The sequence below is a fragment of the Thalassophryne amazonica genome, chromosome 12 (assembly GCF_902500255.1).
Source record: "Thalassophryne amazonica chromosome 12, fThaAma1.1, whole genome shotgun sequence".
Classification (NCBI taxonomy): Eukaryota; Metazoa; Chordata; class Actinopteri; order Batrachoidiformes; family Batrachoididae; genus Thalassophryne; species Thalassophryne amazonica.
In genome coordinates, this window is record NC_047114.1 from 10,439,961 (window position 1) to 10,457,034 (window position 17,074).

Sequence of the window (17,074 nt, forward strand, 5' to 3'; positions counted from 1 at the left end):
CTCATTTACTTTTTGAGCAAAGCCAATAGAGTCTAATAATAGATTAAATGCAGTGTTGAGGCTGTCATTCTCAGCATCTGTGTGGATGTTAAAATCGCCCACTATAATTATCTTATCTGAGCTAAGCACTAAGTCAGACAAAGGTCTGAAAATTCACAGAGAAACTCACAGTAACGACCAGGTGGACGATAGATAATAACAAATAAAACTGATTTTTGGGACTTCCAATTTGGATGGACAAGACTAAGAGTCAAGCTTTCAAATGAATTAAAGCTCTGTCTGGGTTTTTGATTAATTAATAAGATGGAATGGAAGATTGCTGCTAATCCTCCGCCTCAGCCCGTGCTACGAGCATTCTGACAGTTAGTGTGACTCGGGGGTGTTGACTCATTTAAACTAACATATTCATCCTGCTGTAACCAGGTTTCTGTAAGGCAGAATAAATCAATATGTTGACCAATTATTATATCATTTACCAACAGGGACTTAGAAGAGAGAGACCTAATGTTTAATAGACCACATTTAACTGTTTTAGTCTGTGGTGCAGTTGAAGGTGCTATATTATTTTTTCTTTTTGAATTTTTATGCTTAAATAGATTTTTGCTGGTTATTGGTAGTCTGGGAGCAGGCACCGTCTCTACGGGGATGGGGTAATGAGGGGATGGCAGGGGGAGAGAAGCTGCAGAGAGGTGTGTAAGACTACAACTCTGCTTCCTGGTCCCAACCCTGGATAGTCACGGTTTGGAGGATTTAAGAAAATTGGCCAGATTTCTAGAAATGAGAGCTGCTCCATCCAAAGTGGGATGGATGCCGTCTCTCCTAACAAGACCAGGTTTTCCCCAGAAGCTTTGCCAATTATCTATGAAGCCCACCTCATTTTTTGGACACCACTCAGACAGCCAGCAATTCAAGGAGAACATGCGGCTAAACATGTCACTCCCGGTCCGATTGGGGAGGGGCCCAGAGAAAACTACAGAGTCCGACATTGTTTTTGCAAAGTTACACACCGATTTAATGTTAATTTTAGTGACCTCCAATTGGCGTAACCGGGTGTCATTACTGCCGACGTGAATTACAATCTTACCAAATTTACGCTTAGCCTTAGCCAGCAGTTTAAAATTTCCTTCAATGTCGCCTGCTCTGGCCCCCGGAAGACAATTGACTATGGTTGCTGGTGTCGCTAACTTCACATTTCTCAAAACAGAGTCGCCAATAACCAGAGTTTGATCCTCGGCGGGTGTGTTGCCGAGTGGGGAAAAAACGGTTAGAAATGTGAACGGGTTGGCGGTGTACACGGGGCTTCTGTTTAGAACTACGCTTCCTCCTCACAGTCACCCAGTCGGCCTGCTTTCCCGGCTGCTCGGGATCTGCCAGGGGGTAACTAACGGCGGCTAAGCTACCTTGGTCCGCACCGACTACAGGGGCCTGGCTAGCTGTAGAATTTTCCACGGTGCGGAGCCGAGTCTCCAATTCGCCCAGCCTGGCCTCCAAAGCTACGAATAAGCTACACTTATTACAAGTACCATTACTGCTAAAGGAGGCCGAGGAATAACTAAACATTTCACACCCAGAGCAGAAAAGTGCGGGAGAGACAGGAGAAGCCGCCATGCTAAATTGGCTAAGAGCTAGTAGCTGCGCTAAGCTAGCGGATTCCTAAAACACGCAAAGTGAATAATGTGTAAATAATTTAGAGGTGATTCAGCAGCAGGAGTGCTTTAGTTAAGGCACGTAAAGATTACACTGGGAAACAAATCGTAATCTAGATAACTAGATCAATCTAACTGCGCAGATTAAACAGCTAACAGATACAGAAAAACACCGCTGTGCTCCGGAACAGGAAGTGATACAATACCGCAGTGAGAGCCAACCACCAGTAGAGGCCAGTAGAGATTTATGTTCTCTAATGCCATATACCAACACAGTGCAGAGTAGCTACCTAAACTCTGTAAGGGAGATAGAGTATCTCGTCAATAGTTTTACATCCTCATTGAAGACAACTTTGGATGCTGTAGCTCCTCTGAAAAAGAGAGCTTTAAATCAGAAGTGCCTGACTCTGTGGTATAACTCACAAACTCGCAGCTTAAAGCAGATAACCCGTAAGTTGGAGAGGAAATGGCGTCTCACTAAATTAGAAGATCTTCACTTAGCCTGGAAAAAGAGTCTGTTGCTCTATAAAAAAAGCCCTCCGTAAAGCTAGGATATCTTACTACTCATCACTAATTGAAGAAAATAAGAACCCCAGGTTTCTTTTCAGCACTGTAGCCAGGCTGACAAAGAGTCAGAGCTCTATTGAGCCGAGTACTCCTTTAACTTTAACTAGTAATGACTTCATGACTTTCTTTGCTAATAAAATTTTAACTATTAGAGAAAAAATTACTCATAACCATCGCAAAGACGTATCGTTATCTTTGGCTGCTTTCAGTGATGCCGGCATTTGGTTAGACTCTTTCTCTCCGATTGTTCTGTTATTTTCATTAGTTACTTCCTCCAAACCATCAACATGTCTATTAGACCCCATTCCTACCAGGCTGCTCAAGGAAGCCCTACCATTAATTAATGCTTCGATCTTAAATATGATCAATCTATCTTTATTAGTTGGCTATGTACCACAGGCTTTTAGGGTGGCAGTAATTAAACCATTACTTAAAAAATCACTTGACCCAGCTATCTTAGCTAATTATAGGCCAATCTCCAACATTCCTTTTCTCTCAAAAATTCTTGAAAGGGTAGTTGTAAAACAGCTAACTGATCATCTGCAGAGGAATGGTCTATTTGAAGAGTTTCAGTCAGGTTTTAGAATTCATCATAGTACAGAAACAGCATTAGTGAAGGTTACAAATGATCTTCTTATGGCCTCAGACAGTGGACTCATCTCTGTGCTTGTTCTGTTAGACCTCAGTGCTGCTTTTGATACTGTTGACCATAAAATTTTATTACAGAGATTAGAGCATGCCATAGGTATTAAAGGCACTGCGCTGCGGTGGTTTGAATCATATTTATCTAATAGATTACAATTTGTTCATGTAAATGGGGAACAGAATTTAAAATTCTTCTTCTTACTTATAAGGTTTTGAATAATCAGGTCCCATCTTATCTTAGGGACCTCATAGTACCATATCACCCCAATAGAGCGCTTCGCTCTCAGACTGCAGGCTTACTTGTAGTTCCTAGGGTTTGTAAGAGTAGAATGGGAGGCAGAGCCTTCAGCTTTCAGGCTCCTCTCCTGTGGAACCAGCTCCCAATTCAGATCAGGGAGACAGACACCCTCTCTCCTTTTAAGATTAGGCTTAAAACTTTCCTTTTTGCTAAAGTTTATAGTTAGGGCTGGATCAGGTGACCCTGAACCATCCCTTAGTTATGCTGCTATAGACTTAGACTGCTGGGGGGTTTCCATGATGCACTGAGTGTTTCTTTCTCTTTTTGCTCTGTATGCACCACTCTGCATTTAATCATTAGTGATTGATCTCTGCTCCCCTCCACAGCATGTCTTTTTCCTGGTTCTCTCCCTCAGCCCCAACCAGTCCCAGCAGAAGACTGCCCGTCCCTGAGCCTGGTTCTGCTGGAGGTTTCTTCCTGTTAAAAGGGAGTTTTTTCTTCCCACTGTTGCCAAGTGCTTGCTCACAGGGGGTCGTTTTGACCGTTGGGGTTTTTCCGTAATTATTGTATGGCCTTGCCTTACAATATAAGGCGCCTTGGGGTAATTGCTTGTTGTGATTTGGCGCTATATAAATAAGATTGATTTGATCTCCCAATCCACTAAAAAGCACTCATTAAACTAAAATATTTTATACACACACACACAATATATATATATATATAATGCCCCTCAAAAGTATTGGAACACTTGGTATTTCACACATTATAATTTATAATTTCATCCATTTCAAATACAAAAAATTTAAATTATAATTTATAATTTCATCCATTTCAAATACAAAAAATTTAAATTTCTGAAATTATCAGCCATAAACTCAAACTGAAAGCAAATCTCTACAACTTGATATAAATTAATTAACAATATAAAAGCCAAGAGTTATGTCAGTGGCACCGTTTCCTGGCAGTGTACCCCCACTGCCAAATTCATTTTCTGCCCCCTAGCTGGGTCCAGGTCACAGTGGCAGCAGGCCAAGCAGCCTAGAGTTCCCAAATGAGCTGGGAAATATAAATCCTCCAGTGTGTCCTGGATCTTCCTTCGTACCTCTTCCCGCTTGGACATGCCTTTCAGTCATTACCAAAAGTTTATGACCATAGGTGAGTGTAGGAGTGTGAACCAACAATCTCGCCTTCTGGCTCAGTTCCTTCTTCACCACAACGGTCCGGTACAGTATCTGTAAAACAACAGATGCCGCCCCAATCCGTCTATTAATGTAATGCTCCAATTTACCCACGTTCTTGAACAAGACCTCAAAATACCTAAACTCCTCCATGTGGGGTAATAACTCTCCCCTGATCCTGAGGGGACAGTCCACACTTCACTGACACAGGACCATGGTCTCAGATTTGGAGGTGCTGATTCTCATCCCAGTCACTTCACACTCGGCCTCAGTCCTGCTCAGTGCACATCGAAGATCACTGCCCAATGAAGCCAACAGAACCACATCATCCACAAAAAAAACAAAACAAAACAAAAACAGAAATGCAACTCTGGGGTCATCAAAGTGAACACCCTCGGTCCTTGACTGCACCTTAAAATCCTGTCTATAAATATCACTACAGGATTGGTGACAAAGGGCCGCCCTGGCGGAGTCCAACACCCACCAGGGATAGCTCCTACTTTGATCGTATAGATCGTATCCTATCCTGTGTCTTATTTAAATAAGAGCAGGACTCTGTTCGCTCAGCTGGTGTTTCTGCTGATGGTTTCTCAGGTTCTGCTTCCCGGCAAACCTTTTGCCACAGTGCTCACAGGCAAATGGTCGCTCGCCGGTGTGGACGCTCTGGTGTGTTTTCAAGTGGCCAGATTGTGTAAAACGTTTCCCGCACTGAGCACAGCTGTACGGACGCTCTCCGGTGTGTACTCGCACATGTGTCTCCAGGCTCCGAGATGATGGGAAGCCTTTGCCACAGTAGCTACAGATGTATCGGCGGTCTCGGCAGTATCTGTTCAAGTCCAGCGGCTCCATTCTGGGCACACCTAAGCCCAGTGCTAAAGGGAACCCTGCAGAGTTTAAGTCAGACGCTTTGTGGTGGTCTGGATTGAGGTATGGCCGGTGAGGTATGGGCACAGCATTGGCCAGGACCTGGTTGCTCCATGTCGAGCACTGGTCCTGCTTTGCATTGTAGGACAGAGAGCTGGTCATAGACAATCCACATTTCAGGTCTGAGGTTCCAGGGAGGGAGGTGGGAGTTCCGCCTGACCTGACAAGGAAATGGTTTTGCGTTGGGACTGCTGACGGGGCTGTACAGTCTGATCCTGAGGTCAAACCCAACACATCTGATGAGTTGCTGTCAACACCCCCTGCAGGGCTGGATGACTGTGGTGCACTGCGAGTTTCCCGAGACCCGGCTTGTTCTAAAGGTCGGCCACTGTTCTGTTCCAACTGTGTTGTGTCATCAATCATCGCTCTGGAATGCTTTTCCTCACTATCAGCTGATTCTGATGGTGACACCTTCATTCCTTTAAAAAAGAAAAAAAAAACTTTCAAAGCTGCACGTGTGCACAGAACAACCAAAATATTAACATAAGTCCCACAAAATTTAAATGCATTTCAAACCCTCATATCAGAGTGTTGTTAGAAGGAAAGGTGATGTAACACAGTGGTCAACACACCACTGTCCCAGCTTTCTTGAAACATGTTGTAGGCATCCATTTCGAAATTAGCAAATATTTGCACAAAAACAATAAAAATATATCTGGTCTTTGTGGTGTATTCAATTGAATATAGGTTGAAGAGGATTTGCAAATCATTGTATTCTGTTTTTATTTACATTTCACACAACGTCCCAACTCCATTGGAATTGGGGTTGTATGATTTAGATCAGTTTAAAGTAAAGTTGTCAGCTTAAAGTGTTTTTGTTTTGTCGTGGATCGTCTGTGACGTCCAGGACTGTGTCTGGCAGTAAAGAAGTGATTTCTCTCACATACGAGGTCTATTAGAAAAGTATCCGACCTTATTATTATTTTTTTTTTTTTCAAAAACCATATGGATTTGAATCACGTGTGATTGCGTCAGACAAGCTTGAACCTTCGTGCACATGCGTGAGTTTTTTCACGCCTGTCGGTTGCGTCATTCGCCTGTGAGCAGGCTTTGAGTGAGGAGTGGTCCAGCCCCCTCGTCGTTGTTTCATTGCCAGGAAATGGTGGAATGATTTGGGCTTTTTTCCCATCAGAATTTTTTCAGAAACTGTTAGAGACTGGCAGCTGGAAACCATTAGAAAAATTTACCTGGCTTTCGGTGAAAATGTTACGGGCTTGGTAGAGAATAAGGAGTGTTACTGTCGCTTTAAGGACGGCCCCCAGCGGCTGTGGGGTACGCCGCGCTCTGAAGCCGCCATCAACAGGCTGAACGACCATTTCATTTCTAAACGGATGGCTGTCTGGATCCGTGACCGTCGTGTGCATTTTCTCTGGTTATCACAAAAGCTGGACATCAACCATTTTCCGGCAGATTTCACTTTTAACAAGAGATTTTGTCATAGAAAGCCGAGCGGAGGCTTCGCGCATCACGATGGATTCGCTACTGGAGCGAGACAAAACCACCTCCGTTTTGGTCTCACAGGATGGCTTTGAGATGGCGTTCAGACAGCTGTCGGTGGTTTTTCCATCGAGTGATTATCCGAGAAATTGTGGATGTGCCTGGACATGCCAGAACATGTCCTGTGAGGCTTCATCACGGCGTTGCTTTGCGCCATGCGGCACCGCCGCGACTCGCAAAATTCCTCCGCACGTCTGTCTCAATGTGCCGAATAAGTGCTGATGTCCACGTCTTTTCACAATTCCTGTGCTAGTCAGACGACGTCCCGGATAAAACACAGCGTCCAGTTTGGAAATGAACGGCACATTCCACTGTTACCGGAGTTTTTGTCATGGAAAGAGGAGCGGAGGCTTCGCGTCTCGTCCCTCAAACCCTCTGTATATGAGGGAGCTCGTCCTTCTAACCTTCTGTATACGAGGGAGCTCGTCCTTCTAACCCTCTGACTACGAGGTGCCGCGTCCCTTGAACCCTGTGTATACGAGGGATCTCGTCCTAACCCTCTGGCTACGAGGTGCCGCGTCCCTTGAACCCTGTGTATACGAGGGATCTCGTCCTAACCCTCTGGCTATGAGGCGCCTCGTCCCTTGGATCCTCTTACTTTGAGGTGACTCGTCCCTCGAAGTCTCTGACTACGAGGCGAATCATCCCCGAACCTTCTGACTTACAAGGTGACTTGTGCCTCGAACCCTCTGACTATGAGGTGACTCAAATGTGTATGTTCTTATAAAATTGTAATTTGGTATACTTTGCTGTTATTTGTGTGTCACCACTGCAATGTAAAATGTTTGGAGTTTTTATCATGTCTTACCATCAGTGTTGAGAATCAGCTGTTCTGTGGCATTGTTACTGTATATCTCCACTGTTGTCATTTCGTGCTTTATCACAACGTCCTTATCATTTGATTCATCTGCAGCTTGTGACAAAGCATCCTGAGTGCAACAAACAAACATGAAATTAATAAATGCAGAGTAACACATCTGAGTTTTTAGGATACTTCATACTCATGGTTATGATGCTTGAGTTCTAAACAAAAATCTGATTTCTATGGTGATTTGGATCTTGTAGTTCAGCACAGTGAGGTTTTTTTTTTGCCCCAGCTGGACACTCACCCAGCCAATTTAGCATGAAAAATGTGCTGTTTTGATTGTGCAGATAACGGGGGGAAAAAGAATGTGGTTTGTATTGATGAGGTTGTACCTGTTCGGTCGCCATGGTCACCTCCTTTTCTGGCTGACTGGTGCCCACTCCGGCTGACAGCATGTGTTCTGTGTGAGACATACTGTTATAAATATGACCCTCCCAAAGCGTGAGAGAATGCTGGATCATCTTTACAGCGTATTATTTGTCTTTTTAAAACCTTGCACTCATTACTGCAGTGGGTAAAGGTTTCATTTCTTTCACGTGCCTCATTTTTGTTATTTTTTTCCTGTGTCCTTTCCCAAACCCTCTTCAATCTGTCCTCCACTCAGTAATCTGAGATCATCAAGATCATAGTTCTTCATCATCAGTATATGGACACTGTCTGTCTTCTCCATGCTGACATCGGTCCCAGCACTGTCTCTGGAGGCAGGTTTCTCTGAAAAGTTCTTCTTCTCTCACATTTAATGTGTTTCTATTATGTTACTTTATATTTGTGGTAACAGTCAGGTCCATAAGTACTGTATCTGGCCAGACAAATTAAATATATGGAGTATTTTTTCTGTTCCAGCCAAGTCAGAGGATGGACACATGAACATTTCCATCAATCAAGAAATACAAACAGTACAGTATTGTACGATAAATCCATCTAGAGTAGGCAATTTCTCAAAAGCTGAGTGACTCTGCAAGGAGGAGACCAGTGAAGGAAGCCACCAAGACAGCTCTGTAGGAGCTGTGGATGTGATTGGAGAAACTGTGCATTGTGCAACTTCTGTCTGTCACATTGCAGTTTGACAGCTTCATGGTGGACTAGAGACTTTTAAGAAATAAAATAAAATAAATAAAATCTAGGCTTGAGTATCCTGTACTTTCTAGCAAACTGTTTTTCCACTAATTTTTTTCCAGTTACAACAATTCCAATGAAGTTGGGACATTGTGTGAAATGTAATTAAAAACACAATACAATGATTTGAAAATCATCTTCAACCTATATTCAATTGAATACACCACAAAGACAAGATATTTAATGTCTAAACTGATAGACTTTTTTGTTTTTGTGCAAATATTTGCTCATTTTGAAATGGATGCCTGCAACACGTTTCAAAAAAGTTGGGACGGTGGCAACAAAAGACTGGGAAAGTTGATGAATGCTCAAAGAACACCTGTTTGGAACATTCCACAGGTGAACAGGTTAATTGGAAACAGGTGAGTGTCATGATTGGGTACAAAAAGGAGCATCCCCAAAAGGCTCAGACATTCACAAGCAAAGATGGGACGAGGATCACCACTTGACCTTCAATCCCTCAGGTGGCATTGCATTGAAAACAGACATCATTGTATAAAGGATCTTACCGCGTGGGCTCAGGAACACTTCAGAAAACCATTGTCAGTTAACACAGTTCATCGCTACATCTACAAGTACAAGTTAAAACTCTACCATGCAAAGCGAAAGCCACACATTAACAACATCCAGAAACACCGCCACCTTCTCTGGGCCCGAGCACATTTGAAATGGACAGACGCAAAGTGGAAAAGTGTGCTGTGGTCAATCAGTCCACATTTCAAATTGTTTTTTAGAAATCATGGACGTTATGTCCTCCGGACAAAAGAGGAAAAAGACCATCCAGATTGTTACCAGCTCAAAGTTCAAAAGCCAGCATCTGTGATGGTATGGGGGTGTGTTAGTGCCCATGGCATGGGCAACTTACACATCTGTGATGGCACCATCAATGCTGAAAGGTACATCCAGGTTTTGGAGCAACATATGCTGCCATCCAAGCAACGTCTTTTTCAGGGACGTCCCTGCTTATTTCAGCAAGACAATGCCAAGCCACATTCTGCATGTGTTACAACGGCAACGGAAACCCCGGACTGTTGAACAACTGAAGTCGTACTTCAAGCAAGAATGGCAAAGAATTCCATCGTCAAAGCTTCAACAATTAGTGTCCTCAGTTCCCAAACGCTTACTGAGTGTTGTTAGAAGGAAAGGTGGGACAGTGGTATGTTTACCACTGTCCCAGCTTTTTTGAAATATGTTGCAGGCATCCATTTCAAAATGAGCGAATATTTGCACAAAAACAATAATGTTTATCAGTTTGAACATTAAATATCTTGTCTTTGTGGTGTATTCAATTGAATATAGGTTGAAGAGGATTTGCAAATCATTTTATTCTGTTTTTATTTACATTTTACACAATGTCCCAACTTCATTGGAATTGGGGTTGTACTGATGGGCTCTGAATGTAGAGGGACTGTTTATCTTCTTTCAGCTGTTCCCGTTAGGGGCGCCACAGCGGATCAATCATTTCCGTCTCACCCTGTCCTCTGTCACACCACCAACCGGATGTCCTCCCTCAGCACATCCATAAACCTCCTCTTTGACCTCCTCCTCCTATCTGGTGGCTCCATCCTCAGCATCCTTCTCCCTATATACCCTAGGTCCGTCCTCTGCACATGCCCAAACCATCTCAATCTCAGCTCTGACTTTGTATCCAAACTATTCCACCTGAACTGTCCCTCTGATATATTCATTCCTAATCCGATCTATCCTCATCATTCCCAAAGAGAATCGCAACATCTTCAGCTCTGCCTCCTGTCCTTTTATTAGTGCCACCAACTCTAACCTGTACAACATAGCTGGTCTCACTACTGTAGACTTTGTAGACTTTCCCCTTCATGCTTGCAGATGTTCTCCCGTCACAAATCACTCCTCCCACCTTTCTCCACCCACTCCACTCTGCCTGTACTCTCTTCTTCACAGATGGACAGACAGATGGACTAAAATGTTTGATTTTAGGGTTTACAAACATTTTTGACCGTTAAACTTTACTCATTTTACCAGCAAAGAAAAAAAAAAATGTTATTGGACTGAAAGTTATCGGAAATAAATTTGTTGGAAGATAATTGGTCCGATAATGGTTTCAAAACTTATCTGAAAAGCTAATCCCCTTGCAAAAACAATAGCTTTGATAGTTATCTGCTATTGGATTAGCTGAACTGTGCCCACCACTGACTGATACTAACTTAGAATAATATTTTCACAACTAAAATGTTTAGAAAGAATTTAAATGTTAGAAAAATGTTAGAAAGAATTTAATAGTTACATTTATAAACAATGTAGGTTAGAAATTGCTAGAATTTTGTTAGAATTGTTAGAAAAGTTTATATGTTACAGTGCTTTTATTTTTTATAAAACGAGTATTTATGTTTATTGAAGTCAAGAAAGGGTGACTTATAAAGTGAATATTGGCAAAATGGGTTATCATTTTCATGTTGAGGTGGCAGGAGAGTATTGTCGGCAGCTCCTGAAAGTAATCTAACTTAGTTATCTTTAAAATTGAGCAATCAAAAAAAAAAAAAAAAATCAATTTTATTTATATAGCGCCAAATCACAACAGTTGCCCCATGGCGCTTTATATTGCAAGGCAAAAGCCACACAATAATTACAGAAAAACCCCAACGGTCAAAACGACCCCCTATGAGCAAGCACTTGGCGACAGTGGGAAGGAAAAACTCCCTTTTAACAGGAAGAAACCTCCAGCAGAACCAGGCTCAGGGAGGGGCAGTCTTCTGCTGGTACTGGTTGGGGCTGAGGGGAGAGAATCAGGAAAAAGACATGCTGTGGAAGACAGCAGAGATCAATCACTAATGATTGAATGCAGAGTGGTGCATACAGAGCAAAAAGAGAAAGAAACACTCAGTGCATCATGGGAACCCCCCAGCAGTCTAAGTCTATAGCAGCATAACTAAGGGATGGTTCAGGGTCACCTGATCCAGCCCTAACTATAAGCTTTAGCAAAAAGGAAAGTTTTAAGCCTAATCTTAAAAGTAGAGAGGGTGTCTGTCTCCCTGATCCGAATTGGGAGCTGGTTCCACAGGAGAGGAGCCTGAAAGCTGAAGGCTCTGCCTCCCATTCTACTCTTACAAACCCTAGGAACTACAAGTAAGCCTGCAGTCTGAGAGCGAAGCGCTCTATTGGGGTGATATGGTACTAAGAGGTCCCTAAGATAAGATGGGACCTGATTATTCAAAACCTTATAAGTAAGAAGAAGAATTTTAAATTATATTCTAGAATTAACAGGAAGCCAATGAAGAGAGGCCAATATAGGTGAAATATGCCCTCTCCTTCTAGTCCCCGTTAGTACTCTAGCTGCAGCATTTTGAATTAACTGAAGGCTTTTCAGGGAACTTTTAGGACAACCTGATAATAATGAATTACAATAGTCCAGCCTAGAGGAAATAAATGCATGAATTAGTTTTTCAGCATCACTCTGAGACAAGACCTTTCTAATTTTAGAGATATTGCGCAAATGTAAAAAAGCAGTCCTACATATTTGCCTAATATGCGCATTGAAGGACATATCCTAATCAAAAATGATTCCAAGATTTCTCACAGTATTACTAGAGGTCAGGGTAATGCCATCCAGAGTAAGGATCTGGTTAGACACCATGTTTCTAAGATTTGTGGGGCCAAGTACAATAACTTCAGTTTTATCTGAATTTAAAAGCAGGAAATTAGAGGTCATCCATGTCTTTATGTCTGTAAGACATTCCTGCAGTTTAACTAATTGGTGTGTGTCCTCTGGCTTCATGGATAGATAAAGCTGGGTATCATCTGCGTAATAATGAAAATTTAAGCAATGCTTTCTAATAATACTGCCTAAGGGAAGCATGTATAAAGTGAATAAAATTGGTCCTAGCACAGAACCTTGTGGAACTCCATAATTAACCTTAGTCTGTGAAGAAGATTCCCCATTTACATGAACAAATTGTAATCTATTAGATAAATATGATTCAAACCACCGCAGCGCAGTGCCTTTAATACCTATGGCATGCTCTAATCTCTGTAATAAAATTTTATGGTCAACAGTATCAAAAGCAGTATCAGTAGCAATCAGGAAAGTAACTAAAGCCTCGGTCCCACCAAACAATAAGCCATGAATAATGAGCCACGCATGGGTGTGTCAGCGATTATTTGAAGAATGATCCACGTTTTAAGCCGTCACGTATCCACTACTAAGTGCCTCTCAGTACCTCGCATGTGCATCTCATGAGCCACAACCGACCTGTCACTTGAGCCCCGTCCAGCCTCGAGTGGCTTGTGTTGCCGCATGTGATCCACATCAAGCCACATATGATCCATGTAGCGGCATGATAACGCGACGGTGCACGTTTAGGCATGGATTTGGTCCAAACCTTCAGCCCTCCCACACCTGGTCCCTTTAAGGTGAGGGTTTTCAATTCACAGCATCCATTCAAGATGTTGTCACATTTTTTAAATGCAGTCCAAAAAAAAGACACTGTGAAGCTTCAAGACACAGAATTTGCCTCGAACATTTTTTGTAATCGAGTTATTCGAGTTACTCGACTAATCGTTTCAGCCCTAGTGCGCAAGAGGGCAGCTGCTCCAAAAATAGCCTCTCAGGTCCCGCGTAGCTGCCAGGTGCTTGGATAATGGGCTTTTAGCAGCCTCGTCCGCACCACACACATGCCTCTATAATCCTCGTTTGTCCTCATAGTACCTTGTACACAAACTGACACACACTGTTGTTGCTAAATTTTGAACATGTTGAAATTAGCGCCACACTCAGAGATGAGCCTTGTTAACCAAAGATACTGCCTCTAAGAGCTAGCTGATCATCTGAAATAGCTTACGACGCATTTAAAGCGAAGCAGTGTGTTTTTCAGTTTTTAAAAAACACTGTTTTGTCCGCTGCCTCCTCTCCGCTCTACGTGGGGAGTGACTGTTCGCCCGGCGGCCGGCTGCTGTCTGTCTCTCTGCCCAGTGTGAGGGGCGCCTCAAGTGAAACTGGTTTATCAGAAGATGACAGTGTAATATGATGTGACCATGTCCGAATCAATACTAATAGTTATCGGTTACTGTAATAAAGATAATTTTTTTTTAGCAGTTTATCGGTTTATCGTCATAAAATATAACTTTTCAGTTATCTGATTAATGGTTATCGAAGCTAACGTTTTGGTTATCTGTGCCCACCACTGGTATCAGTAGTATGAAAAAAATGTCTTCAAATGTGGGCCTTTAATCCAGGGGTGTTGTGGGAGCAGTGTCTCCTCCCCACACCCCCTTTCCATCTGGATTCACCCCTGGTTTGCTGTCTGACAAGGAAGCATGGATAATGTGTGTTTATGCATGAGTGACATCATTTTGGTGCATTTTTGTTCCATACATTTTGCACCATTGAATGATTCTACTACCTTTTGAAAAACCATTTCTGTGTGCTGTTCCAAGAAGAAACAGCTGTCTAATTTCATGTAAAATACCAAATGAGACAGATTTACTGAAGTAGTAAATCCTATATAAGCCCCGTGGCCCGCTGGTGCCAGTGCTTATCTCTGGATTCCATAGCATGAAGTGGATGACGGTCTACAACTCCCTGTTAAACTCCAAAACCTGTATCAGCTGCAAATCATGAAGTATCCATGAACCATTAATTGCAACACATGAATACCGAAAAAATATCTCCAAAAAGGTGAATGAGGGTCTCGCAAAATGTTTAGATCATTCATAATAAATATATACAGTGGGGGAAATAAGTATTTGATCCACTGTCAATTTTGCAGGTTTTCCCACCTATAAAGAGTGGAAAGGTCTGTCATTTTTATTGTGGGTACACTTCAACTGTGAGAGACAGAATCTAAAGAAAGAAAAAAATCCAGAAAATCACATTGGATGATTTTTAAATAATTAATTTGCATTTTATTACATGAAATAAGTATTTGAACACCAACCAACCAGCAAGAATTCTGGCTCACACAGACTGCAATTTTTCTTTAAGAAGCCCTCTTATTCTGCACTCTTTACCTGTATTAACTGCACCTGTTCGAACTTGTTACCTGTATAAAAGACAACTGTTCACACACTCAATCAATCACACTCCAACCTGTCCACCATAACCAAGACCAAAGAGCTGTCTAAGGAAACCAGGGACAAAACTGTAGACCTGCACAAAGCCGGGATGGACTACAGGACAACAGGCAAGCAGCTTGGTAGAAGACAACAACTGTTATGATTATTTATTAGAAAGTGGAAGAAACACAAGATGACTGTCAGTCTCCCTCGGTCTGGGATTCCTTGCAAGATCTCACTTTGTGGGGTAAGGATGATTCTGAGAAAGCTCAGAACTACACAGGAGGACCTGGTCAATGACCTAAAGAGAGCTGGGACCACAGTCACAAAGATTACATTAGTAACACATGATGCTGTCATGGTTTAAATCCTGCAGGGCAGCAAGGTCCCCCTGCTCAAGCCAGCACATGTCCAGGCCTGTTTGAAGTTCACCAGTGACCATCTGGATGATCCAGAGGAGGCATGGGAGAAGGTCATGTGGTCAGATGAGACCAGAATAGAGCTTTTTGGAATCAACTCCACTTACCATGTTTAGAGGATGAGAACAACCCCAAGAAAACCATCCCAACCGTGAAGCATGGGGGTGGAAACATCATACTCTGGGGTGCTCTTCTGCAACGGGGACAGGACGACTGCACCGTATTGAAGGGTGGATGGATGAGGTCATGTATTGTGAGATTTTGGCAAACAACCTCCTTCCCTCATTGAAGATGGGTCGTGGCTGGGTCTTCCAGCATGACAATGACCTCAAACACACAGCCAGGGCAACTAAGGAGGGGCTCCGTAAGAAGTATTTCAAGGTCCTGGAGTGGCCTGGCCAGTGTCCAGACCTGAACTCAATAGAAAATCTTTGAGGGAGCTGAAACTCCAAACCTGGAAGATCTGTATGGAGGAGTGGACCAAAATCCCTGTTACAGTGTGCAAACTTGGTCAACATCTACAAGAAACGTCTGACCTGTGTAATGGCAGACAAATGTTTCTGTACCAATTGTTAAGGTCTGTTTTTCTACGGGATCAAATACTTATTTCATGCAATAAAATGTAAAATTATTATTTAAAAATCATATAATGAGATTTTCTGAATTTTTTTTATTTTTTTATTCAGTTTCTCACAGTTGAAGTGTGCCTACGATAAAAATTACAGACCTCTCCATTCTTTGTAGCTGAGAAAACCTGCAAAATTGTCAGGGATCAAATACTTATTTCCCCCACTCAGGGCTATGAAATAAAAATTGTGAAATCCGAGGAAAATTTGCAGGAGGTCTGGTTGGCACAGCCCCTCAAGAGTCGGGGTTTAGGGGCCGCAGGGCCCCAGAAACCAAGTTAATTTTGTATCTAATGATACATTTTCAGCATCACGAATGGGCATGAATGTGGGGGCTTTTACTTTTTAATTCGGGAGAAATCTCACCTCCACACTTATTGCTTGTAAAAACGTATAACAGCGCCTTTCGAAACTAAGTAAATTCTCATTTAATAAGTATAATTTATATAATTTTGTGTTCAAAACACATTCTCGGGCACAGTGTGTATCATTCTGCATTAGAAGAGCTTCAGCCAGATGCCAGGAATGAACCCAAAGTGACAGTGTCATGATCCAGAACCGGCAAAGTGATCCATTTCCGGCAAATATTTGCACCACACATAATGTGGCTTCACACTTTATGGAGAAGGGTTACCCCATCCAGACTTTTTCAGCTAGATAACATCCAAATACCCAATACAACAATACACAATAAAGGATATTCAGTTGCATTATGGCTCCGTATAGCGGGACTTTAAAAAAGGTGATCCAGAACTGGGCAACCGTCTGTACCAAGTAGCTTATTCGTGCTGATTACGAGAAACGGCGGCGCAAATACTGTATCAGTGATCCGGAACCGGCAATGATCCAGAACTGGGCAAGTGACTGTACTTCAAAGAATGTGTGAATTAATGTACAGCTACTGATAAATAAACGTAAAACAGTACCGAGCGCGTTGTCCTCCAGCGGTCCGCCGGTAGCGGTGTCCCGCTGGCCGGGCAGAAGGCCGCTGTGCTCCCGGGCGATGAATGTCTCGATGAGCTCCAGTTTCCTCCTCAGTGCCTCGTTCTCCGAGCGGCTGCGGCGGAGCTGCAGCTGCAGGACGGCGTAGCTGTCGTCCATCAGCTCGCAGATCTCCGCCACGGCCGCTTTGGTCAGAGCCTCCATGATGGACGTGAGCTGAGCGTGAAAAGCCCGGTAGGTGGTCATCGCTAACGGGCCAGGAAACAGCACCGAGCGGCGCAAACCTCAGTTAAAGCAGCGTCGATAACGAATAAAAAGTCTCAGACCGGATTTCCGCTGGCGGTCGCCTGTTCGTCGTCACACCGAGCCGTAATGCTGCCGTTCACC

The 17,074-nt window shown here is 42.9% G+C and overlaps 1 protein-coding gene across 1 annotated transcript; it reads right to left on the reverse strand.

Moving 5' to 3' along the window:
* Positions 1-4,799: 4,799 nt before the first annotated feature.
* On the reverse strand, positions 4,800-17,074 carry LOC117522105 (zinc finger protein 2-like). The gene is made up of 4 exons (XM_034183481.1): positions 16,672-17,074; positions 7,893-7,960; positions 7,504-7,624; positions 4,800-5,617 (listed from the first exon to the last, which is right to left on the reverse strand). Exons 1-4 carry the CDS (start codon positions 16,931-16,933, stop codon positions 4,812-4,814), a joined length of 1,257 nt encoding a protein of 418 aa, XP_034039372.1. The 5' UTR covers positions 16,934-17,074; the 3' UTR covers positions 4,800-4,811.